This window comes from Ochotona princeps, chromosome 20, assembly GCF_030435755.1.
Source record: "Ochotona princeps isolate mOchPri1 chromosome 20, mOchPri1.hap1, whole genome shotgun sequence".
Lineage (NCBI taxonomy): Eukaryota > Metazoa > Chordata > Mammalia > Lagomorpha > Ochotonidae > Ochotona > Ochotona princeps.
The window spans coordinates 36,940,314-36,967,920 of NC_080851.1; the positions used below are offsets into that span (position 1 = coordinate 36,940,314).

General features: G+C 43.3%; 1 protein-coding gene across 1 annotated transcript in view; it reads left to right on the top strand.

Annotated features, from left to right (window-relative positions):
* The window catches only part of LOC105941660 (uncharacterized), a 37,508-nt gene extending 19,500 nt beyond the window's left edge, over window positions 1-18,008 (top strand). Inside the window, 3 exon segments of the mRNA XM_058678160.1 lie at window positions 17,609-17,676; window positions 17,679-17,790; window positions 17,792-18,008. Coding sequence (XP_058534143.1) covers window positions 17,609-17,676; window positions 17,679-17,790; window positions 17,792-18,008 — 397 coding nt within the window.
* The last annotated feature ends 9,599 nt before the right edge of the window (window positions 18,009-27,607 follow it).

Below are 27,607 nucleotides of genomic sequence, written 5' to 3' on the forward strand. Positions count from 1 at the left end.
ATGAACATGATCTCAAACATCCTTAACCAATTCCCAGTGTTTCCTTCCCATGGTCCTTTGCCGCTAATAGAGTTCGGCAGTGTTCATGAAAGAGTAGGGACGGACAGTGATCGTATTCCAATAGAGAGTATTTTAAATGTTCATTCAGTATTTTTAAGGCACAACTGAGCTGTTTTTTAATCACATATTCTCTCCTACTTTTGACTGTTTTCACCAGAAATTCAATTACTTAATGAGACAAAGTATAAAAATATCATGTTTCTCAATCTATTTTCCTTCTGCTCAGTAGACAACTTCCTTTTACTAGGGCCTGATTTAGCTATTGAACCTACTTCAAAAGAACGTTAATGAACTATTGTAATTTCACCCTTAAGTTTTTTTGTTTCACTACTACTTTAGAATGCTTAGTATCTGGAGAATTTTCTTACAATTAATTTTCTTAATGTCAAATTAGGTAAGCATATTGAAGATTTTTGAACGTGTTGGAAGCATGCTTCAAATACTTTACTTCCTTGTAAATTATGTTGAAGAAAAACGCCCACAAAACACCTCTTTGTTACATATTCTTTAGGATAAGCGTATTTGCTTCACAGAACTTTTACTGCATGAAATGCACCTGTTAAGCACTTTTGTTTCTGTTAAATCCAGGAGAATGCATTTCTGTAATCATCTGAACTAGTTCTCCACTTTTTCTCACCAAACCCATTCCTGTCTGTATTATTTTGACCTCCAAGCCATACTAATATAGATTTCAGATCAAAGCTTTTTCAAGAATATAGTTTAAAGGTTTTTAAAAGCTTTTTCCTTAAATTTCTTCACAATCTATTATTCTGATTTCCAACTACAAAGAGTAAATTATTCAAAGAAACATCCTTTGGTGTCTGCTTTCAATGTCACTCCCTAATGTGGCATAATCTGGTCCTAATATCCTTTGAGAAGGTTAATATTTAAGTACTAAGTTTTGATGTTCTACAAATACTCTATTGATTGCACACTGTGCTGTTTAATCAGCTTTTCTAGGAGAGAGTTTCCTCATATGTTCATATTCTGCAAAATGGTTTCTCCCTGAAGAGTCAGCTATTCTGGAAAATAACCGTACCTTGTTTTTCCTCGTGTTGCTGCATAATTATTGATTATCAGACTGCTTTCGCTTCTGCCTGGTGAATACACACTACCACATTTAAAAATATTTATTATGTTAAAAGAACCCTGGAGGGATCTCAACTTTTTCGTTTGTTTCTTACTGATTTGATACTTTGCTTTTGTGTGCATGCCTACAAAAAAACAAAGTTTAGAGCATAACTCCATCCTGCTGGTGGTTTCGTTGTCTCAACTTGTCCATGCCAAGTGAGACTAATATCAATGAATTTCTTTCCATAGAAATTTGCTTAGTACATCCCAGTGAAACCCATCATTGAAGACACTTCATAATTGTTTTCTCAAATGAAAAAAATATATAGACTCCCAGCCTCAGATTTGGCGCTGTACATCGGGGACATTGCCTGTTTTCTCAAAGGGTAAATGGTCCTGCATGACTAGTAATACATTGGGGAACATTCAAGCAAAACTGTCCTAAATAGTTACTCTCTTACCTGCCTTTGTCCTAGCTCACGGATACATGAACTTCAACAGAAGTAAGACCTTCCAAACGTCTCTGAGTTGGTTATTGCACGTACCATTAATCTTAATTGCATTGGCTTTCCATCCTCCTTGGATGCTAAATCCTACAGCATGCAGAAGTATCCCTGTACTATTGACAAAGCTGTCAAATCTCGTGTCATCAAAACCAACCTCAGTTCCCTGCAGCTTGTCCTGTACAGTCCACTGCAGACTTGGACACTGAGATCTCAAAATACTCTGAGAGCCCAAGGACAAGGGCAGAAGTGGCAGAATCCCATATACAGAGAGCAAAACAGCCGGTATGTCCTGTAGATCTGAAGTCAGTTCTGTGTCCACGAGGAGCAGAAACTTAAAGTGAGAGAAATATTATTTATTAATAGAGTCTACTTCCTAATTCAAACAGAAACAAGTTCCACAGTAACTAGAACAGCAAAGTTGTACAACAAAGAATCAATAAACTGTGGAAGGGGGAGAAATTATGGCAACGTCGTAGCTGAAAAAAAGAGAACCGTGCAGGTTGGCCCAAGGACTGAGGCACTGGAGCACAGGGTTGGCAGGGGAGATTCCAAGCTCGGGTTTAGATGTTACAGAACGTGCAGCTATAACTTCCTGGAAAGTTTTTCTGGATCATCGGAGTCAGAGCTGGTCCTTAGGGACTGGGCAAACAGGACGTAAGGTATCAGGGAGCTCAAGTTCACAAAAGGGTGTATAGAGAGGCAGTGGGGGAGGATGTGAGTGCAGGTAAAGGGCACAGGAAGGAACCCTTCCAGACGTGCACAGCCAAGGTCAGACAGACAGGTGTGCAGAATCAGGGCTAGGAAACGCCCTCCTCCTTTCCCAGTGTTTCTGTTGGGACCTCCTTGACTCAGTTTATCCCCACGTTCATGCTCACAGATATGCTTCAAAATGAGTGGCTCCCAATCACAGATCAAGGACCAGTGCACTTCCTCAGGGGACTTTGGGAAACATTCGATGTTTTTACTTGTCAGAGCTGAGCAGGAAGGTGCAACTGATATCCTCCAGAGATGCTGTTCCATGCACCACCGTGCTGAGGTTGACACCTGCTCCACACGATCAGCGCCTTCTCGCTCAGGCTCCCTCTGTGTTGGTGTGTGTATGCCTGTGTCTTCCTCCGTCTCAACCACACAATAGCACAGCCAGAAAATGCCAACTCCAGCGGACATTGAACCTGAGACTTCCTGCCTGTTTATTAAACACTGTATTCATCTGGACTCCTCTGGTTGCAAGGGATTTAGACTCAGTTTCACCTCTTACCCACAGCATGGGTAGGAATGAGACTTTACGTGTCGCAGCTCCATGCGTGGCATGTCCGCAGGCATCTCAGAGACCACCAGAGAGGTCTCTGGACCCAGATGATGTCCGCAGGCATCCTCTCAGCTCTCACTTCCACTCCTCTCTCCACGCCAGCTTTGCTCTTTTCCTTCACCTTGGACTAGCCATACCTTGCACATTTTACATCTGATACTTGCCATTAGAAAGAGATAAATGGGGTCTAACAGGAGAGCCTAGTGGTTCAAGTCCTCACCTTGCGCACACCAGGTTACCGCATGAGCGCCAGTTCGTATCCCGGCTACCCCACTTCCCATCCAGCTCCCTGCTTGTCATCTAGGAAAGCAGTGGAGGACGGCCCAAAGTCTTGGACCCCTGCACCTGTTGGGGGATCCAGAACAAGCGCCTGGCTCCTAGCTCCAGACTGGTTCAACTGAGGCCATTGCAATCACTTGGGGAGTAAATCAGCTGATGGAAGATCTTCCTCTCTGTCTCTCCTCCTCTCCTCTTTGACTTTACAGTAATAAGGAAGGAAGGAAGGAAGGAATGTCCAAGTGGGGAAAAAGAGAGACAGACCTGCTCATCTTGGCGCCGATTCCCAGATACCTTGACAGCAATCCGAATGAGTAGACTGAAAACCAATGTTCAACTTTGAACTGAGGAACTGTGTTACGTGCGGCAGAGAGAAGCACTCTCTCTCTTCTGTAGCCTCTTCCACCTCTCTCTTCTCTCATACATTCTCACATGTATGAGAGCAGCAGACAATTAAAAAAATGAAAAGACTTTGGCAGTGACCAGCTTCCTCAATGTCCACTAGAGTCATATAAAAAAGACCAAACCTCATGCCCAGCATGATAGCTTAGCGGCTAAATCCACACCTTGCATCCTCTGGGGCGTATATATACATAGAGAGAGAGGCACCCTTCATACCAGCTGCTCCACTTCCCATTAGGCTCCCTGTTTGTGGCCTGGGAAAGCAGTGGAGGACGGCCTAAAGCCTTGAGACCTTGCACCTGCATGGGAGACCCAGAAGAGGCTCCTGGCTTCAGATTGGCTCAGCTCCAGTAGTTGTGGTCGCTTAGGCAGTGAATCAACAGATGGAAGATCTTCTTCTCTGTGTCTCCTCCTCTCTCTGTATATCTGCCTTTCCAATAAAATAGAGTAAATATTTTTCAATAATAAAACAAATAAATCTTTTAAAAAACAAGATAAAATACCTGGATGCATTACACAGATGCTTGCTTTCCCTTAGGTCTTCATTTGATTTTTAAGATATCTGATTATCTTCAGATTAAAGCAAAATTTCTCTCAGCCATGAAACACTCTGCTCACTGCACCCACGCTCTCCCACCGCACCTCCCAGGCACAAAAGCATTAAACAGTGTTTAAAAATGTAAATTCCAACTAATTGAAGAAAATTTATTCTTGATTGTTTCTGGAAGACACTTGATTACCTGATTGTTTTTACATGATATCTTTAATCATTTTTAACAACAAACAAGCTCCACCAAATAATTTAAGTGTTAGGGTAGAAAATGTTTTCAGATACGTATGATGAAATATCACTCTAAACTGAATCACACCTGTGTCAGAACAAAGCTCTAAAGTTTAGAGTGAGGCTCTTCTTCTTCGTTGCTGGAAGATCTTCTGCAAAGCTCTTGTCTTCCCTGTGACAGTATATTGCTTTGTAATGCAGAACATAATATTCCCTAATTGGGAGATCCTTTTCGTTTCTCTTGGAGAATAAAAATCAGCGGAATCAGGCCATGCTCGTCCGATAGGTCAGAAATTCGTAAACAGAACTTCATTAGCTTCTGTAGAAAATCCTTGACCGTGACTTCTCAGTGTGGAGCATATGGTGATATAAACATCCATGCCACCTGAAGAAACTAACATGCTGTGCCCCAGAGCCCCTTGGTTCTTTCAGCTTCACACACCAAGAATAAGGAATGAGTAGAGGTGGGGAAGCAATGCAGTGTGCGTTTCTACTTGCAAATCAAAGATGGAGTCCCAGTGAAGCTGTCTTGACAATAGGATGCTGGACTCTGCCATTATCCGTGCCTACAGTGTCAGGATACACTTAAATAGCAGCATGACGGACTGTTTCTGAAGGACTACACTATAGTACTAATATAGGGAAAATCAGTGGAGAGGAGGGAGTTTGGGAAGGGGGAGAGAAAGTCTCAGAACCTATGCAACCGTATCATCTTCAGGATTAACTGCTACCATGACAAGAATTGCCTTGATGATAACACATCATTGCCATATAGTTTGATTAGAAAAAGAAGAGACTTACATCCAAAGTCTTATGATACGCAGTGTGATAATGACGGAGCAGGGCACTTCAGTGGAGGACACTGTGAGCTAAGAAAGGGTGTGAGAGGAGGATGGACAATTTTCCATACAAGCTGTTGACAATTTGTCAAAGAGCGCCTTTGAAACCCAAAAGAATGGGCTTCTTGGACAGCGTAGTCTGGAAACGCAAGTCCTTCCATGTGCACGTTGCTGAAGCTTGGTTGGTCTTGGTTACTAGAAAGGGCAGTGCTGCCAGCGAGGGCCTGTGGTTTTACTTGAGAATCTGTACTGAAGTATTTTCAAATAAGCAGATAGCACGTGAGTCATGGTTTAAAACATCAAACAGATTCAACGATAAATTCTATCACTTCATCTGCATCGCTCCGTAATGCTAACTGGGCATAAGAACTTTACCACAAGGACACATGGCATGGTTTTTCTTCTTTTGGTAAAGATTTCTCTCATCTGTCACATGGGCATTCTAAAACCTGAGAAATGGAGGCATATGCAGTTTCACATATGTCCTCCTCCCATCACTTGAGGGACTCGGCCTTTCCCCAGACTCCTGCTCTGCCCGTGTGCTTGCTGAGAGGTAGACGCAGGTGCAGTGAGCTGGAGGGAACATTACTCAGTGGGTAGAGGTGTGGCAGGGCGGACCTGCACCTTCTGTGCTCCCCGGGGAGACCCGTGGATCAGGCCGAGTCCATGAGTGTGGGCTAAAGTGGGCGTCGAAAGTGGAGTGTGCAGGAAAAGCCGGGAGCCTTCGAGGCGTCCTGAGAGCTTTGTGCAGGTTGCTAGGATCAGTTTGCAGACACTAGGATGAGATGATGGATGTTTGCACCACACATGACAATAGTGTGTTTTCTATGTGGGGGAAGCCTAAGTAAGGAAAGAGCCAGTACAAAGAAAAATTAAAAAAAGAAAAGAACAAACAAACAAAAACAAGCCCACCTTTGAATCAACTAAGAGACTTTCATTTGTAGCTATAGAATTAACCATACCTGAAATGTCTGCTGAATACTTGTCTTACTGTAAATGAAAATAAATTCCATTCTGTTGCCTCAGCTAGCAAACTTTTGCTTTGCATGCAAACTAAGTCCCACTGGCTACCCCAATCGCCAGTTCAGATGATCAGAATTCAGACTTCCACAAAGTATATTCACTGTAATGTACTGAATCAGTTAACACACAACTAAGGCACCTTAAAGCCAGTGGACATATTTTCCCATTGTGTCTACACCATATTTCATCATTTCTTCCAACAAATACTTAAGGAAGGAATATCTACTATGTTTTTGAGCCACTATCTAGTCTAATTTTTTTATTATTCATAAACTCATCATAGTGCACTGTGTATTTTCAGATTCAAAAGGATTATCTCCTCAACTGATGACAGTTTTAGTTGCTGAAGGTCGAGACCTCATTCTCACTCCAGAAGCTTCCTTTGGTTTTAGGCACCTGCCCATTAAAAAGGAAGCCCCAGAGCCACCTGCATTAATGACAGGTAGGTCGAAAACTAGTGCAAATGGCAATGGGAGCTTCCAGGGTTTCTTCCTAGAATACATGGGCCCTCTGTTCTAATTCCATCAGGACTTACTGTGCCCAATGTGGCTGCTTCAGCAACCACAGCTGTCATTCCAAAAACCAAACACCCCTATCAGAAAACACCTGTTTCCCAGGACATCTGACCTATACCAATTATTTAACCAGGATTACAAATTTCATATAAACACATATGCTGAAAAAATTCTTAGTTATTCTAGGATTATCCAAACAAAACTTGGGTAAAATAAAAATGTCAGTATGGGAGTAACTTCTGTAAGTAAATAAAGATAATGCTAAGACTTTTAAGGATTTCTTAACACCCCAATTGTTGACAGTAGAATAACCTATTCTTGTGAATGCATTAAAATAAGAACTTGTGTTCAACAAGCAATACCACAAAGGAAATGAAAATATAGGTTACCACCTAAAGAAAACATTTCAGACCATATAAAAAATAATTACTGCACAGCACTTTGGCATCTTCACATAACACACGCATTTAAAATACCAAAGTTCATTCAATCAGTTCACAGAAGAGGTAGAGTTATAGCAAAGAACTACAGAAAAAGTGTTGTCACTAATGTGCTGAAAAAATATGTATGTGTAGATTAAATTTGCAAATCAAATTTGTGCTAATGTTTGGACAGGATTTGGCACCCATGCATCAAGGACACCAGCAGGGTGGCAACATAAGCCAGTTGTGGTTGTTGCAGAATGGCCCATGTTCGATTGTCAGGCCACCAGGATCCTGAAAGTAGCTGCTGCCAGAGGGCTGGTTATCAAGTCAGTCCTTGTTTCTCTACTTCAAGACTTCCAGCAAAATCTTTCATACAGTTCCACTGTTGCCCTCCCTCCAGGGCTGTGGAACCAGAGGGCCCTTTCCTACTTTGGATTGTAAAGTTCCAAAACTGCAACTTAACACAAACCTCTTTCCTTGATAAGTAGCCCATGCTGAATATTTTGTCACCAAATAAAAGTTGACTAATAGAACTTGATACTACCTTCTAGCTACATGGGCAGATTTGAGAAGACCAAAAAGCCTTAACTTGATAAAGATGTGTTGCAACAAATATGTGGATGAATGTGTAAATGGGTTTAATCATGTGGAGGAGCCATTGTGCAAAGTTGAATATGACAGTTACCTGGACCGTTGCTTAGTCTACACTGTAGATGCCTTTGAACATATTATGGGGGATATGTTGCTAATAAAGATTGTTGAAATGTGAAAAACAAGAAATAAGTGACAGGTCCAATCAATGAGAGTCACTCATTAGGAGATAAGACACTGGTGGAAATGCATTGGCTTCAGTTATACAGAATACAGATGATCGCTGTGTTGAGTGGGAAGAAAAGCAAATTATGAGATACGATATTTTTGAAGCTTAAAAACAGAAAAAACTAAACAACATATTGTTTAAGAACACATACATATGTGGCAATTCTATTTTTGAAGAAAGAAAGCAAACGAATAACAAATATAAAAGCCAAGGTAGTACATATATATGCGTACATATATATATATATATATATAACCTATTTTCCGTAATGAGAGGGAGACGAACAAGAGAGATACACAGAGTCAGAGGAAGAGGAAGAAAGCGTCCATCTACTTGTTTACTCCCCAAATGCACACAACCAGGCCTGTGCCCGGTTAAAACCGGAAGTCGGGAATACAAGCCATACCGCCCACTTGAGAGCGAGAATTACTGGAGGAATTTGCACTGCCTTCCAAGGCTGCATTAGCAGGAACCTGGAGACCAGGACTGGGAGTGAGACTCCAGACCAGGTGTTCTAAACAAGAGTATAATCATCTGAACTGACATGTTAGCCACTAGTGCAAACGCACACCCGTGGCACAACAGCACCAGGTAGGGTAATAGAACAGGAAGATTCACCAATACTGTACATTCCGACTCTTGAGTATCGTTCCACTCTATGCTTCCATACTCACACTTACGTGAGTATTAACATTACATATTTTTAAAAGAATCAGTCACCTAATTTTGATGCTAATTTAAATGAATTAAAAAATAGTATAAGCAGGGCAGGCAAAATTAAATTTTTAATAAACTCTGGGTGCAATGAAGAACTATTACTGGGCCAACCCCCATCCAGATGGGCGCCAGTTCATGTCCAGTCTGCTCCAACTGCCTGCTTGTGGCCTGAGAAAGCAGTAGAGGCTGGCCCAAAGCCTTGGGACCCTGCACCTACTTGGGAGACTGGAGGGGAGGCTCCTGGTTCCTGGCTTTGGATCAGCTCAGCTCCAGTCATGACAGCCACTTTGGCAAGTGAACCAGCAGATGAAAAATCTTTCTCCCTTTCCTGTCCTCTCTGAATCTGCCTTTGCAATAAAATAAATAAATAAATAAATCTTTAAAACAAAAAAGAACTATTGCTAAGTGTTTAGGTGTGGATGTTATTCTGCTTATAATTTCTTTTCATTACCTTTTAAATACGCAATAAACTAGTCACATGTTACATGATCAAATGACTGGGATTTGTTTCACTTTCATTTTGAGGCAGAAGGGGAATAGGTAGTGAAATGAGTCTGGTCAGACTTATCTTTCTTTTTTATATGTACTTATCTTTCTGACAGGAGTATTTGAAACACAAAGATCGAGCCCAGCACTGGCATCCTATTTGGGCGTCAGTTCAAGTCCCGCCTTGGGAAGCAGTGGTGGACGGCTTAGCTCCCTGGAGCCCTGCATTCACATGGAGATCTGCAAGAAGACAGAGACGGGCTCCTGGCTTCCAAGCAGCTCAACTACAGCCCTAAATTCCTTGCAAATATAAGTTTTACCAAAGTACTCTTAATTGAGTGATCATTATTGTATTATTATTATTGATTGCTTGAACAGCTATTGCCTTATGTTTTAAAAAATGCCATGTTGGCTTTGGCATTGTGGTATAGTGGGTTATGTCACCACTTGGGAAGCCAGCATCCCATTGAAGCCAGCAGACTCAAGTTCCAACTCCTCAACTCCCAATGCAGATCCCTGTTCATGTGCCAAGGAAAACAGCGGACAATGGCCCTGATATCTGGGCCCTTGCTACTCATGTAAGAAGTTTCTGACTCCCGATTTTTGCTGAAATATCACCTCTATAACAACAGAATCCGTTTCCTCTCCTGACTTCTGGTTTTTGTTAATACTGCAATACTCCAAATCATTTCATCTTAAAGCTACTAAAAATGATACTTTATATTAACGCTCCATACGTCCCCAAATCCTACATGACGTCTATCAAAATGTCTTTTTCTTATCTCCTATTGACCTGTCCCATTTAGAACACATACCAATTTATCAGCCTCAGGTGACTCATTGCTAACAGAAAATATCACAATCTCCTTTGATTGGTTTTCCTGGCCACCAGCAACCGCCTTACTGCCTGACTCAGTGTTTCTTGTACACCCCATTTATACACAACTCCATCCCAAAGACCTCCTATTAGCACTTCTATTCTCAGGTTCAAACCCGTCTTGCCGTCTTCAATACGTGGCCAAGCAGTTGTTTCCTTCTGATCCAAAATGGACACCCCTTTCAAGGTCCCCTTTCTTTATCTCAACTTCCTCTAACCTGTCTAGACTTCAATGACCCTTCCTCCTTGCCTCATTGCTTTCTTCCCTTGGCATCTGTGATGCCCTCCTCCCCTGGATGCCCGTCTAATTCACTGACCTCTCCTGCTCAGCGTTCTTTGCTGACAGCACTTTTATTTGACTTCAAAAGGTTTGAGCTCCCAGGATTCTCTCCTGCCCCATCTCTCTTATTGCCGGAGAAACATCATTGGGTCTCTGTTTATTATCCATCCATGGGCCAGCTCCCAAATCTGACTCCAGCACTGATTTCTCACCTGAAATTCAAAAAGCAGAACGCTAAATTGCTCTGTCTATATTAGTCAGAGAATGTTCAGGAAAACAGTGACCACTATAAGTGTTTTGTACAGGAAATTACTTAACTGTGTAGTGTTAGCAGAGCGAGAGAAGCCGCAGGCCAGCACAAGAGGCAGAACAAGCAGAGAACACAGAAGCTACTGTTCTTGCAGCACTCGGGGGGTCAACTCTCAGGGGGACGTCCGAAAGCCACTAAGGAAATCCCGTATTTCATCTCCAAAGCCCACACTGCCGTCTGCAGCTGCCACTAACAAATAATGGCTTCCTCTTCTCATTCACTCTCCAGTTCCTCCTTGCAAAACCTAAACCAGCAACTGCAGGCAAGAGAGACTGAGAGAGACAGCATCTGTGTCAGCCACTAGAGCACAGAGGACAATTTCAAAGGGTGGAGAAGCTCCTAAAGATGTACAATACATACTTGCAAATAACCAAGCTCTTTCTCCAGTCTCTCTGTTGTGGTGAGTATTACATCTGGTTGCTGAGGCCAGCTTTTAGAGTTTAGCAACAAGCCGCAAGTAAAATCCATCAACTCAGTCTTTAAATTGAGATTAAGTCTCTGCTTTCTGGCCATCTCCACCGACACCCCCTTGTCGAGGCCATCAGCTGATCTCCCGAACGGGGGCCATCTGTTCTGTGGCCCATCTTCCAGGCTTACCTAAGGACAGCAGATGCAACCAATGGATCTGAAAGAATGCGAGTGACTTCCTGCTAGGCCCCTTCCTAAGAATCATCTGTGATTTTCAATCCTACCTAGAAAATAATCCAAAACCATCATCCTACTTTCTCTCTGGTTTCACAACACGTCACTCTACAACTTCACCAGTATGCTTTAACCACACTCAAACGGACATAACTTATTACAGTGGCCTACAACACTGCTCTAAAATGCTTAAACAGCTAGCACCACCTTGTTGGGCACATCTCACCTCAATACTCATCGCAGGAGAGCGCTCCCTTTCCATTCCTTATTAAGCGCTTGCTACTAGCAGAAGTTTTGTTTTTATTTACACATGTTATTTACAGATATTGAGATATTCCTCAACTTATAATGGTGTGAAAACCCGATAAACCTATTGTAAATTGGAAAATGTTGTAAGTTCAAAGTACATGATGACACTCGTGCTGTATAATATCCTGTTAGCCACACAGCACACTGAACACATTCATTATAACCACATGAGGGACAGAGCTGTGCTCATGCCTGTGACTAGGAATTCTGAGAGAGCAGTGTATCCCATACTGATGTCCAGGGAAAAGACTGAAATTCCAAATTGAAAATGCAGTTGGTATTGACTAAGCTTGCCCATCTCACTGTTATGCAGTGGGGAAGTCCCTAGGTGAGCTATCTGTATGGTTCAAGTCCAAGACCACCTGTATTGGTTAACTGTCTCATCCTGCAATGGTAAATGTCTCATAGCAAGGACATGGTCTGTTTTGCTTAAAATTGTGAAGTATGTTGCGAACGGTGTAGGGAGATAATACTTGCTCAATAAATGGCTTGCATAAAGTACCCCCCCCCCAGCATGCCTTGTGATGATTGTGGTATGTATAGATAACTGTGGTCACTCTCATCCTATCATGCTCTACTGCGCATATCAGCCTCGTGTCAACATTTGTCCTTCACCCTTGTCCTTGACCCTTTCTAAGTGGCCAGGCCATGCTTCTACTCTCTTCTATATGGAGAGTTCTTAGAAACGCATTTTGTAGGATCAGACTGCCAACCCCATGGATAATATCAAGGCAGTGTCCATGAAGATACTCAATTCTTATATACCTCCTTAAATTTAGTGAGAAGAGAATGTACTACACCAAATGCTATCAGGCTTGCATGTTCACATAGGCAACAGTGGAACAGGAGCTGGAAGCCTTAACAGGCAGGGACGCTGGCTGGAGAGGACAAGGGCTGAAGTTGTGCCAGCGTATGAGACAATGGAAAGTAGGCTAGCCCAACAAGACGTGTTGCCTGACTAGCTGGGAACACACAGAGCAGGGCCCTCCGGGGTTGCTGAAGCTCATGGCTTCATTTCAGAAGAAGCATTCACAAACTCTCAGCCGAGGCCCTGAATCAACCTGCAATTACAACAAATTAAATCTAAGTTCCTCTCCTCCTTGTCTTCACAGCCCAGTCACTGCTCTGTGACTTACTGAAAGTTGGCTCTGCTTCCCTTCCTAAAAAAAAAATAATAAGGTTATCACTCAAATTTCCTTGTCCTTTAGTCTTTTATTCAGGAAATATGAATTTGCCACTGTTACAAATTAGGCATTTCTCTATGTTTTAGTGTATGATTCTAAACAAAAACACAAGATCAAAATTATCCCTGAACTTCTTAAAATTATATTATAGAAATGGAGACAATTCATAAAGTGAATCATGGGCCCAGTGTTTCAGCCAATTGGCTGAAGTCCCTACCTTGCACGCACCAGCATCCCATACGGGCACTAGTTTTTGTCTCAGCTGCTCTGCTTCCCATCCAGCTCCCTGCTCGTGTCCTGGGAAAGCAGTAGAGGACGGTCCAAAGCCTTGGGACCCTGCATCTGCATAGGAGACCCAGAAGAAGCTCCAGGGTCCTGGTTTCAGATCAGCTCAGCTCCAGTCACAGTGGCCACTTGGGGAGTGAATCCACAGATGGAAGATCTTTCTCTCTTTTCTTCTCTCTGTAAATCTGCCTTTCCAACAAAAGCAAACAAATATTTTTTTTTAATTAAAGTAAATCATTAAATACAGTTTAGAGGTAGTAATGCTAATAGGTAATTGAAAACAGGGCAAAGAAAGGGAATATGGAATGCTTAAGGAGGAAAGGAAGCTTGAGTTTTGAGAAAGTGGCCAGGGAAAGCATCAATGAGGTTACTGTTGTATTTTATTATTTTTGTCTTCTTTTTAGTACTGTTTACATACATGGATGGGAAGGTCGCACACCCATGTGGGCCTGTGATTATGGTGGGGAGGGTCAGGCATGGAGGAAGCTGGGTGGGACAAATGCTTCAGTTTTGTTTCTTATTCTTTTCCTCCTGTGTCCTCGAGGGACGAGAAGGTGAGGGCCGCTCCCTGCTGTCAAGTTACATCAGCACCAGAGATACCTGTAAAGACGAGCTGAACACCATGATAGAAATTCACGGGAGATTCTAGGCAGAGAAAAGTCAGCACAGAGGCCTGTGGGCAAAGCACCAGCTACATCCAGAGAAACACAGAAGAGGAAGGGAAAGAATGTTAGGATGTGAAGTCAGGGAAGCTCCCGGTAGGGAGGTGACACGGGGGTGTGGATGTCACGATGTCACAAGCATTTCAGCGGAAGGCCGAGCAGAGGGTGCTGACAGTTTGAAGCTGTTGGATGGATGTCCGGCAGCAAGGGACTGTGGGCAGGTGAGCCACAAAGAAACTGTGGTTGAACTTGAAGTAGACGCTAGATGGCTGCTTGCACCAGGGGCTGTCAGTGGGGAGAAGAAACTGAAGGATACAAGTATTTTTGAAAATAACAATGAACTGATTTGTTCCAAGATGGTATTTGGGGTGTGAGTAAAAAGCAAGGAGCCCAGATTTGGAGTCTGAGGTGGGAATACTACAGTGGGAGCTCTTGTGGGACTGGGTAGAGTTCAGGCGTATCCTTTGCTCTTTTTTTAACCTTCAGATGTGTTCAACTTGAGATGGTCATTAGACTCCTCAGCAGACATGTCAAATAAAGCAAGAAGAGACAGGCAATTGGAGTTTAGCAGAACTTTCTCAAAGAGAGATATACAAACTTGATGGACAGTTGACAGATGATTGAGTGACAGTCAGATATACACATACAAACATACATAATGGAGAGTCCTCCGGAGACACATTGAAAGACTGAGAGACACACGGATTCTAAAGCCATCGCTGGGTTGATTTCTTATTCCAAGTTAATGTTCGGCAGTCCGTGAGCTACGCGAACAAGGCGCTGCTGTCACAAAGATAAGAAGGGGTGCTGACAAATGCCCAGTAAACAGGCCTGGGACACTGGCAGCCTATGTCACAGCGTCTGGTTGGAAACCTAGCTCCTCTATTAGCCATCAGCTTCCTGCTGTGCACGTGAGGACGTGAAGAATGTGACAAAAGTACTGGGTCCCTGCAGCCCACACAGAAGGCTTGGATAGAGTCCTTGCCTGGTCCTGCCCTCACTGTGGTATCTTGTTTAAGGAGGGAACCAGTAGATGGAAGATCACTCCCTTCCTTTCAGATAAAATAGTGAATGATCAAAATTCTTTTTGAAAAAAAGAATAAAAGCAGGTACCGAAGAAAACAAGCCCACAGGGATCTTCTTGAGGCGTTCAGGCAAAAGTGTGGCCAAAAAGACCACTGCACGAGCGAGCAATGCTCACACGCAAGCTAGGAAAGCAGTGGAGACCGAGGAGAGTACAGACGGGAGCTGTGAGATCCTGAGGGGTTCTCTCCTGAGAACGCTTGCTGTCCTTGTGGAGAAAAAGTCAAGGTCACCGGCTGGAAAGGAAGATGAAATCAATAGTTGGGGTTTCTCAAAGTGAAATTCCAGTTATAATTTTCAGTACTTGTCAACTTATGTAACAGATTATAAACAAGAGGAGAGGGATGTACCACACAGGACCCACTCTGATCCTGGATTGAGTAAGGTTTGGGGCTTGGATTCTGAAAGATTGAGTTTCCCATTCATAAAGTCAGCAAAGGAATTAGGTAATAGTGTCTTGAGTGTTCAGTATCTTTGTTTCGAATATAATTTACACAAGATTTGAATGTATGTGATTGACTATTTGATTTTATTAGAGTTGTTCCTGGAAGTTTAACAATCAGCTCTCATGTTGGACATCCCTGGACCCTCCAATCACAATCACTATAAAGACTGAATGAAACAATCACGGGGCGGGGGCAGCTATACAAATACAACCCATTGTTATCTCCTGGGTTATAAAAGAAGCCAACAATACAACGAATGCTGCATAGGTGTTGAAATTGACCATGGATTCTCAAACATGGAATGACTAGGAAGTTTATTCTACTCGGTTAAATATTTCTCTAACTAGAAGACCAACTACGCAATTTTTTTAAATTATGTTACAATTTATTCTTGTCATATTGGGTACCATTTGCTAGTAGGACTGCTTTCTAATGATCCTGTAAAGAGACACAGGGACAAGCTGTTGAGGACAAATACTAAAAATGTCATCTTTGCACTGTGTGTAGGTAATGAGCCATCGTCAACTTTGGTGACCTCTCTGTGTGTATTTTATTGTCGGCTTGTGGCACACATGCCGCTTATCAAAGTGGAGAAATAGAAACTAAATAGTGACTTAATACATGTGGTTTTAGTTTTGTAATTTCTAAATGTATGTATTCAGTTTTTTTTTTTTTTTACAAAAGTATATTTATTTTCGGTTTAACCTCTCATAAAATGTGTTTTTAAAAAATTCCTGTGGGGTGATTAAAGGGCATCGCAATAACTGTTCTAGTGGAGAGACTGTGCTTACAGAATCTGACATTCACTGCACTGTAAACTTTTAAGAGTGAAGGGAACTTTTTAAATACCTCATCATCTCCCTGCCCTGCTCTCTTAATTCTCCTCCTCCCCCGCCCCACTCCCCCACCAACCAGTTCAAGAAAGATAAACAGAGGCCTATTCAAAGAGTGGACTGAACTTGGAGAAAGTTCCTGGCTTCAGATTGGCTCAGTTCCAGCCACTGTGGCCACTTGGGGAGTGAATTATTGGATGGAAGATCTTCCTCCCTGTCTCTCCTCCTCTCTGTATATCTGACTTTGCAATGAAAATAAATAAATCTTAAAAAAAAAAAAAATGCCGAGAGCCAGAGTTGCTGTCGCTCGGCTCGAACCCAAGATTAGTGTACAGCTGAACCTTGAACTGATTTTTCTTAAAATCAGTCTAAGGGACTTTTATGATCATTAGTACTATGGAAAATATTTGCCATAATATTTCCCTCAAAGTAAATCTTTTTTAAATGATGCATTTTCTTTTCTGCTAAGTGATCACTGTTTGTTATACATGTGACATTATTATTCTAATTTATTATGCTTTTTTGTTTGTTCATAATGAGCAAAGTAACCAAAATGATTCCAGAAGAGACTCTCTTCTCCAAGTACCTCTGATTTATCTAGTATAAATTTTTCTAAAAGAGAAGAATTCACGATGTTTTCCATGTGAGGGCTTCCATAAAAAAATAAGACAGACCCTGTTCCTCTAAAGATCTGAAACATGGTCATTCATTGAGACACTGAATGCAAGTAGCATGAAATCATGTTAAAAACATGAAAAGAAGAATGAAATAAGATAATTTAGTAGTAGGGGGGAAAGCACAAACTCAATTCAGATTCAGAAATTCTTGGCAATTTAATTGAACAATGAGACTCAAGATTTCAATCTAAACCCATGCGGGTGCCTTCCCCATTCTGGGTACTGAGACCTAACAGGCAGCTTCCCCAAGCCTATTGCGTGGGGACAGGGTGCTGGATGATGGATAATCTAACAATGGAAACTGGAATGATACCTTCAAATGAAAAACGTAGCAGTATCGGGTAGCTCGCTCGTGGAGCAGTAGTTGTGGCATGTCTACTCTGTGTTTTGTTAAAGCCGGCAATGCAGCAATGAGCTCAATGGAAAACGCCCCTTCGCTCTCAGAACTCACATCCTAGCCACAGCGACAATGAATTGGCCATAAACATACAGTAGTAGGCATTGACAAGTGCTACGAAGAGCAACATTAGGTAGATTAATAGAACGAATAGAACAAATACTAAGTTAGATAACATCACGAAGACCTCCAAGGTGAAAGGGCTTTCAGGGGAGTCCCTGAAGTCTGTAAATCCAAGGGTGGAGGAACAGCAGGTCAAAAGTCCTGAAGCAGGGCTGTGCTTGGAGTGTCGGGAAAGAGCTAGGAGACCGTTTAGGCTGTAACTGAAAGAGAGACAGCAGAACAACTCTTCCTCCTCGTTGTTGCCTGCCGTGGTCGCAGCCTTCTCCACAGCATCACTGCCATCCTCACATCCCTGGAGAAGCCCAAGAGCATCAACAAGAGGGCCACGAAGTTCATCCGCTCCAGTTTGACTGCTATGTCAAGATCAAGCGCAACTGGTGGGTGCCCAGAGGCATCGACAACAAGATGCGGTGGAGGCTCATGGGCCGGATCGGGATGCCCAATGTTGGTCACACTGCCTGGCGGCTTCCCCCAGCTCCTCGGGCACGCTCCTCGGGCACGCTCCTCGGGCACGCTCCTCGGGCACAGCGCCACAGAGCTGGAGCTGCTGCGCATGCACAGACTGCTCACAGCCTCCTCCAAGAACGCAGTCATCCTGCAAAGAACAGCCCAGCGGACCACACGAGTCACCGACCCCAGTGCCAGGCTGCGCAGCGGAGAAGCTGAATAGCCAGCTTGGGAGCACATTTTCTTTGTGTTTAAGTAAAATCTTGAAAACTGAAAAAAAAAAAAAAGAAGGAAGGAAGGAAGAAAAAAAGGAAAGCAGAAGAATAGAAAATGTGGCTCTGAGATTTGATGCTTAAGACAACGCATTTGAGTCTTACCCTAAATGTAATAAGCATAATTGGATGTAGGAAGTTGACTCAATCATTTATCAGGCATATTTATCATACTTCTTTACACATACACATATGTGTGTAAGACATTGAAACAGACGAGACAAATCAGTGCTAAATTCTTCCTGTCACTTATTTTGCCTGGGAAGTTATTTTTAAAATAACTAATATTTTTTTTTCACATCTCAGATATTGATTTCTCGAACTTTGCATTTATGTGATACTGAAAATGGTAATGTCATTGTCCCTTACCTAAACCACAATAAAGGCCAAGAAATTAAATAAATTGAGAGAAAAAGGGAGACAGAGATGATCAAAGATTAACATCACTAATTTAATTATTACACTAGCATAGATAACAAGGATAGAAACTTTGAGGCACAGCCCCCTGCCCAATGCATTATTTTGGTGACTGGTAACATGCAGACAATTCTACAACATGAAGCATCTGTAAAATAAAAGTTTTACAGAATGATGACATTATCATTTGGACTCTGCCTTAGGGGAGCTTAGAATTGTGTTTGATCTCCACTCTGACCAACTTAGCAACTATGGGAACTCATTTTCCAATCCTCTCTCCAGCTTCTTTCACAGCTGACGTATTCCTGTATGATGCTGTGTGATGGCTGCTGTAACGATACACAGTGCACAGCTGGCTGGACGGTGTTGCTGATGGCAGTGAGGGGTGAATGGATTCCCCGGCTGTGCTCCCGCAGACGGGCCAGCAATACTTGTATTGTCATAATCGGTAATGGCGCCCATGATCACATTACCAGTGCCCATGACGATGATAAAGTATAGACCAACTTACTCATTGTGCTGTTCGTCAATACCTGTGCCCTATAATTATAGAGAGGGGTTAAAAGGTGTATCATTAAATTGTCAATGCAGAAAATGCATCTAAAAGGCAACACGAGTTGAGAGGCAGACGTTGTGGCATCACAGATTAAGCCGCTGCTTGCAACAGCAGCATCCATCATTAGTGTCTCTTTGAGTCCCAGCAAGTCTGCTTCTGCTCCAGCGCCCTGCTAATGTGCCTGGGGAGACAGCAGGTGATGGCCTGAGAGGGTAGGAGCCTGCCACCCACGTGGGAGACCCAGCAGGAGTTCCTGGCTCCTGGCTTCATTCTGGCCCATCCTCAGCTATTGTGGCTGTTGAGGATATTGAGGGTGAACTTGAGTTGGAAGTTCTCTCTTTCATGCTCTGCCTCTGCCTCTGTCACTCTGCCATTCAAATAAATAAGTGAATATCTTTAAAAATAAAAATAAGCGAGAAGTGTAGAGGATCCGAAAGAGCCGCCTTCCTGTAGACGCGGAGACTCCGAGCAGCCCCAGATATGGTGAGTCTTAATCCCTTTCTCACATGCTGCGTTGGCTTCCAGGCATTCGCTAACAGACACCCCACACTGGGAGGCTTTCTGCAATGAAAATCTGTTGTCTCACAGTCCTGCAAGCTGGTATTTGAAATCTGCATGTTGACACAGCCTTGTTCCTCCAAAGTCAGCAGGAGTCTCCTTCCTTGTGTCTTCTTAGCTTCTGAGGTTTGCCAGCCATCAACTGACATTTCTTGGCCTAAACATGCAGCTCTCCCAAGTGCGTACTGCATTCTCTTTGTTGTGGTTGCATCTTCCCAAGGCTCAAAATACGAGTTACATTGGTTCAGAGGCTCACCGGGTTCCAGCATGACCTCATTTTAATGAAATAAGTCAACAAGAACCCAATTTCCAAATAAGGCCACTCTCCAAGGTCCTGGAGGTCCGTGAAGGGACACAAGATTCAACTCTTCCTATACTGGTGATGCTGACGCCGGGTTCTTATATGCACGGAACTGCCAAAAGTCAAAATACTCTCCAGGCTTCTTCCAGGTTAGCAGAACGTCAGCCCAACTTCATGGAAAACTGAAGAAAAGTTCACAAAAACAGAGTTGCTGAAATGGAGGGCAGCTGTGGGGCTGCTTTTCCTGGCACCTCCCACGTTCTCCCAGGCTTCTCTTTTGTATCCCTGGGTATCAATTCTTGGAGCTCAATCCTAGAGAAATAACCAGAGAACTCCTCCATGGCCAGCAGCAGTAAAAGCCCATGGAAAGATGTGACGAATGCTGCCTGGGACCTGAGAAAGTGACTGTGGCTCTTACAGATCCAACAATCATAGCCTGACCTAACCATGCCCTCGAACTTGCTGTCCTAAGTCAGTCTCTGGATGAGAGGAGGGCATTGTCCTGGCAGGTGTGTGAGTGTGTGCGGGTTTCCACTGTGAATAGCATGGGCTAGGCACTTGAACAACAGATCTGTCCTCTCACAGTTCTGAAGCCCAAGATCAAAATGCCGGCAGGTGTCCTCTGTTCTGAGGCCATTGTCCTTCATTAGTAGGTGGGTCTCTCCTTGCTAGATCCTCACAAGGCCTTCTCGCTGTATCCTAACCCCTTCTCTAACACAGTTCCACCCATGGAGCCTCACTTTTACCTCCAGGGTTTCTTTGTGGGTCTGGTCTCCAAACTCAGGCACATTGGAGGCCACTGTAAAGCTAAGGCTTCAACACACACATCTTGCCGAAACACAGTTCATAAAGGCAGCAAAAGTAAGAGCTAACAGACACCTTCCTGATAGTGCCTATCTCCTCAGTGCTGGGGATCAGCCACAGTTCTGTCACACAATCTTATAAGGAACTTGCAAGGTTAGCGCTCTCCTTGCCTGGAGTTTTACATATGAAGTTGAAGCTTAGAAAAGCTAATGTTGGCGGCCAATGGGAAGGTTCAGTTGACTAATCTTCCACCTGCTAGTGCTGGTTCGTGTCCCAGAGGCTCCACTTGCCATCCAGCTTCCTGCTTGACAGTGGATGATGGCCCTGTGCCCATGTGGGAGACCTTGAAGGAACCCCAGGCTCCAGGCTTCAGACCAGCTCAGCTCTGGCAGCTGCAGCCATTTGGGAGTGACCCAGTGGATGGAAAGTCTATTTCTTTATCAGATCTGCCTTCTCAAGAAAAATAAATAAATCTCTTTTTTTTTTTTTAAGGAATAAAAGAAAAGCATTACAATGTGGCGAAGCCACTGCTTGCAATAGTCGCATGCTATATCTCAGCGCCAGTTCAAGTCCCAGGTACTCTGCTTCCAATCCAATCCCATGTTAATGCAGCTGAAATGGCTGCGTCTCTGCAGCCTTGTGGAAGACCTGGATGGAGGTCCAGTCATCAGGCTTTGGCTTACAGTAACCCAAGTCCTCTGAAGTTACAGAACAGTTCCTGTGCAGACAGGGGTGACTGCACCTGAACTGTAGAGAGGAGGGTCTGCCCCCACCCCCAGTGGCTCATTTCCTTGTGTTTTTGCAGGCCTCTGAAGGTGAAGAGCACTAGAGTCTCATTTTCTTTATGGTGCTGGAGCCACTGAAAGCCCCAAACCACCACAATGTCAGGAAATGCACAGTGTGGTCGCTCTCCACAAGCTCTTACCAAGTAAAATGGCTCCGAGCTCCTGCGCCATGTGAGCTTTCAAGGTATTGATTTGGAGCAAGCAAATGCGTGACTGTGGCCCCGGTGCCCCTGTTACTTTCTGTAAAGAATCAACCTGAACTTAGAGTTGACCACAAACGGTTCCTGGGCCTCGGAAGGTTAGTGCTGGTGTGCAACAAAAAGCAATAATGCATGTGTTTTTATTGTATATTATTAAGGTGTAGTTTATGTTTCGTGATGAGATTCTAAAACCGGTTATTTTGAAAAGAATAGCTATTCTGTTGTATTTGCAAATATGCGTATCAACCTTAATAAATGCTTCAACTGAAAGAGAGTGTGCTGAGTTTTTGGCCTTTACAATATAAGAAAATGTTTTAGATGCTACTTCTCCTGAACTATCTGAAATTATTCACTGACCAAAAGGTAAAACTGCATGTTTTCTTAATTCAGGTAGTTTCCCAAGGGAAAACATACAGCTAAGACAAACTTCCACTTTTAGTGAATTTTCTCCATGGTGTGAAGTACCAATGTTCTTTAAACATCGGATGTTTGCTGGTGAAATAGCTGCATTGACTCAACCAGGAAGGGATCTGTCACCTTTGTGCCCGTGTTCCCTTGTACTGCCTCTGACCTTGGTCAGACCGGGGACTGTTAGCCAGGGCTGCTCAGTCCTTGGAGCCCAGTCCGCGTCCAGAAGGACAAATGGTGCTGTGTTGTCTTAGAGCAGAGCGACTGTCCCCTTGGACTCAGGTGGTTAAACTAGCTTCACAGGCGCCCTGGCTTTAACTGATGAACGTCATGTAATAGGTTAAACTGGCTTTCCAACGCGGGAGAAAATGAAGTGCAGATTCAAGAACTTTATTACAGCCTCATCGTCAGCTCCTGAAAGAAGGGGACTGGCAGAGCCAGGACAGGTAGGATCATTTTTAATGTCCTAATGAGCTGAGATTCCGCTTAAATCAAAGGAACTGCCAGGATGGCATGATAGAATATATAGGCCTTAATTAAGATTTGACATTGGAAAATTAGTGACATATTAGTAAAAGTGTAAGATGCATGATGTTTGACATTAGGATGAGAATGTTAACACCTTGACTTTTGTTACAAACTAGTGTAATCAGCCAGTGATTCCTGTTCTACCGATCTAAGATAGGAAAAGGAGCTTGGTGGGACCCCTGGCAAATTAGGAACCATAGACATGAATGAAATGCAAGCACAGTGTGCAGAAGTGCACAACACACAACCATTCCAAAGCCCGACAACTAATTAGAATGGAAACTGTCTTATGTCTGAGAACCTGAGATATGGCTTTCTAGGCATGTACAAACAAAAAGGAATTGCCAAAAACAAACTTCTATTTGGGGTGTGTTTTTTAAAGTTCACTATTGTTTATTTGAGAGCTAAAGAGAAGTAACTAAAGATGAAACACTCCCATTGTGTGTTGGTCCTACAGATGCTGCAGCCGGGGCAAGGCTAGAGCCAGGAAGCAGGCCATCAATGCAGGTCTCCCACGTGGTGGCAGGAACCCAGCTTCATGAGCTGTCTCTGTTGTCTGGAAGGATCTGCAGCGCTGGGTAGCCTAAGACAAGAACTGGAGTTAGGACTGAACACCAAGCATTCTGAGGTGTACCACAGTCATCCTACCTGAGAGGCTAAATGCCTCTTTCTCGTGGCCTCTGGCTCAATCAGGCTTACTAGCTTGAGTTGACACAGACATTTAGCTGCATTGGTATTCTGCCTTAAGGATAACATGTTGACACAGGTACTAGCGAGAAAAATACACGAGATTTGGATGAAGTGGGACCAGCAACAAAAACATCTAGGCCTGCAACCAGCATTGTGGCATAGTAGGTAAGCTCATTGCCTATAATGCCAGCAGCAGTATGGATGCCTGTTCAGACCCTGAACGCTCCACTTCAATACCTGTCCTGCTAATGGACTGGGGGAGAAAAAAACAGTGAAAGATGACCGAAGTGTTTGGGTCCTGCTACCTGGGAGACCTGGATGAACCTCCTGGCTTCCAGCTGCTGCCACTACCTGGAGAGAGAGCAGACCAGTGTGTGTATGTGTGTGTGTGTGAGAAAGAGCCTGTCTACCTCGCTGTCTTTGCCTCTCTTTCTCTCCTTCTCTCCCTGCAACTTTGACTTTTAAACAAATAAATAGATCTTCAACAACAACAACAACAACAAGCATGCAGGCCTACATAATCAAGTTGACACACAATGATTTTATTCCCACATGCTGTGATGGCACAATGGCACACACACTTAGGTGTGTTGCTCAAATAAAACTTAGAATTCATTGAAAGTCAACACAGCCCTCGCTGAACTTGGTATGTATCCAATGGTCTACACAAAACACAAACACTAAAATGTCCTATTTCAATTGATTTTAGTGTTGTTTCATGATTCGATTTCAGAAGGTTTAGAATATAGTTACATGCTTGATGTACAATGCTCTACATTACTTTGATGAATGTGCTGGCAGTTTCACAAGATGTTTGTTTTTAATTACCAAAAGGAACCAATCCATATTAAAAATTAAATGATTACATTTAAAAAAAAAAACCCTTCTGGCTGCTTATTAAGCTAGAGTTAGCCATAAAAACATTTTTGGCTCCCCTACAGCAACAGAAAGATTTATCTGAACTACACTATGAAAAAATCCGTTTAGGCTCTCAACAAGTGTGTCAAACATCAACTCACGATGATTTAAAGACTCAAAGCCGTAAAAGAGAAATATTCCTTGGACTCTCGGAGACTGCACATGATTGAAAAGCATCTCAGGATGGCAACGGGCTGACTCACACGCAAGGGCAAAACGGACCGTTAGCTGGGCCTCAAAGCTCAAGGGCTGCTCCAGCCAGCTCCCTCGGTCTGTTGCCCTGGTCCGACCTGGGCATGACCTCGGTCACTCCCTCTGCACACACCTGCCCGTTCAGCTGCATGCCAAGCTCCCCTGTACATGTGTGGTTTTCAGAGTCTTTTGGAAATTCATTTTGCTTACTGTTGCTCGAAACCCAACTAGTAACTGGCAAAATACTCTGGAAAAATAAGACTGTGAGCAAACCTTCACAGTATTATATTTTTAACTTTAATTTTATTCTTAAATTCCTCTAAATAAATGACTTATTTCTCACAACCTCTTTTTCCCAGGCCAGAATCATGAATCTTCATTCACACATAGATGAAGTACCACGCCCTGATTCTCAGCCTACTGTTACTCCTATCTTTAAGACATTTACTTCATTTTTATTTGAAAGGGAGAGGTACAAGAATGAGGAAGAAGAGACTAGAGAATCCTTTATATATTGGTTCATTCCCCAAGTGATCACAACTGCCAGAGCTGAGCTGATCAGAAGCCAGGAGTCAGAAGCTTCCTCCAAGTCTCCCACATGGGTTCGGGACCTTCGGCCAACCTCTGCCGTTTTCCCTGGGCATAAAGAGGGAGTTGATGGACACGAGTAGAACACGAACAAGTGTCGGTAAGGTATGCTGATGTCCCAGGCAGAAGCTTAGCCTACTACCCCACGGTACAGGCCTGGTTACACCCACTAAATGGCTGCATAATGATACATATTAACCCATCATCTTATAGATTGCGTTCTTTGCTTTCCAATAAAATTAATATTGCTTATTCCATTTATTATCTTTTGCAGGTACTACACATTTTGGCAACCCCTAAACCATAGGAAACGAAATTGTCTTAAAAAGGAAAAGGAAACAATTGGAATTGGGGAAATGCAAATAAAAATCACATTGGGGTTCCACCTAACTCCAGTGACAATGGCCTACATACAGAAATCTACTAATAACACCTGCTGGGCCCAGTGCCCGGCAGCATAGCCTAGCGGCTAAAGCCCTCGCCTTCGATGCACCAGGATCCCATATGGACACCGGTTCTAATCCTGGTAGCTCCACTTCCCATCCAGCTCCCTGCTTGTGGCCTGGGAAAGCAGTCGAGGACGGCCCAAAGCTTTGGGACCCTGCACCCACATGGGAGACCCGGAAGAGGCTCCTAGTTCCTGGCTTCAGATCAGGGCAGCACCAGCCGTTGTGGTCACTTGGTGAGTGAATCATCGGACAGAAGATCTTCCTCTCTGTCTCTCCTCCTCTCTGTATATCTGGCTTTGTAATAAAAAAATAAATAAATAAATCTTAAAAAAACAACCATCTGCTGACATCGATGTGTACAAAAAGATAGCCTACTCCACTTGGGTGGGAGTATAGGCAAGTGAGACAGCTTTGGAAGTCACCATGGAGAGCACGCAGACAATTGAAAATTGATCCACTATACGACCCAGGTATCTCACCACTAGAAATATATCCAAATGAACTTAAACCTACATATGCAAGAGTAACATGCAACCCTATACTTATAGCAGCAACACCCAGAATAATGAAGACACAGAAACAACACAGATGCCTGTCAAAAGAGGAGTGGATAAAGAAACTGTGGGAGATCTATTCCATGGAATACTACACAGCCACTAAAAAGAAATTCTATCATTTGCAACAAAGTAGTTCCAGTTAGAGACCATTATCTATGTGAAAAAAATCCAAAAAGGACAAATATCATATGTTCTTTCTGATATAAGGCAACCTTTACTGAAAATACAAAACAAGGGCCTGGCTTAGTGGCCTAGCAGCTAAAGTCCTTGCCTTGAACGCATCAAGATCCCATATGGGCGCAGGTTCTAATCCCGGCAGCTCCACTTCCCATCCAGCTCCCTGCTTGTGGCCTGGGAAAGCAGTCGAGGACGGCCCAAAGCCTTGGGACCCTGCACCCACATGCAGAAGAGTTCCTGGATCCTGGCTTCAGATTGGCTCAGCTCCAGCCGTTGCGGTCACTTGGGGAGTGAATCATCAGATGGAAGATCTTCCTCTCTGTCTCTCCTCCTCTCTGTTTATCCGCCTTTCCAATGAAAATAAATAAATCTTCAAAACAAAAAAGGTGTTTGCCCTGCTATATTCATTGCCCACACTATACCTGTCAAGTAAGATATGGGGTCAGCCTGTGTGCCCAATGCAGCGAATTTTAAAGAAACATAGTGTGCTGTAACAGCATTTTAAACAACTCATGGTAAAATAGAAATAAAAAAGATAAACTTTTTTTTCTCAACAAAAACCGGAGCTGAAAACACAAATAGAGAGAGCCAATCAGATCATTTATCTTATGAACACAGATTTATAAATCCACAGATATGGAATAGGGAAATGTACACAATTGAATCTTATTGAGTCTAACACTTGGTCAAGCTGAAAGATTGCTGCAGGTTAAACAAAATGAATACCAGCACAGCAAGATTTATAAAACTTATTTATGTTGTAATAGATTGGAAAACCAAGAGAAAAAGATTTTACACACTTACCAGGTATGAAAAAGAGGCTAGAACATCCAAAATGTAGGACAAAAACTGTACCAATAAAAGAAAACTCTCAGCTGTCATGATACCTGGTGGGGGTTGGGGTGGCAGAGGGAGGCACGTTTGAAAGGATAACAAGTAGGTCCAGTGTTGTGCACAGGATTAACCTGTAAACTCCAATCCTAGCAGTCCCTATCTGCATGCCAACTTAAGGCCTGGCTGTCTCACTTCTGATCCAGCTCCCTACCCATGTGCCTAGGAAAACAGCAGAAGACGACCTAAGCGCTTGGCCCCAGGAGACACAGATAGACCAGACTTAGAGGCTCCTGCTTCAGTCTGGTCTAGCCTCCTGGCCATGGTGGCCATTGCAGGAGCGAACCAGTGGAAGGAAGGTTTTTCTCTCTTTCTCTTTCTTTCCACATAAATTGAATTGCAACAGTGCTTACAATCCAGTGACCCGATACATCTTGATCATAGAATTTCCAAAACATTCTGGTAAGCAAGGCTCCTTTCAAATCCCAGGCATTGTTGGCTGTTTGCACTCAGTCTCCGGGGAGACATGATGCCACATATTGGATGCTTGCTCTGAGCATACAGGGCCGTTGGAGAACCTTGGCCTAGCTT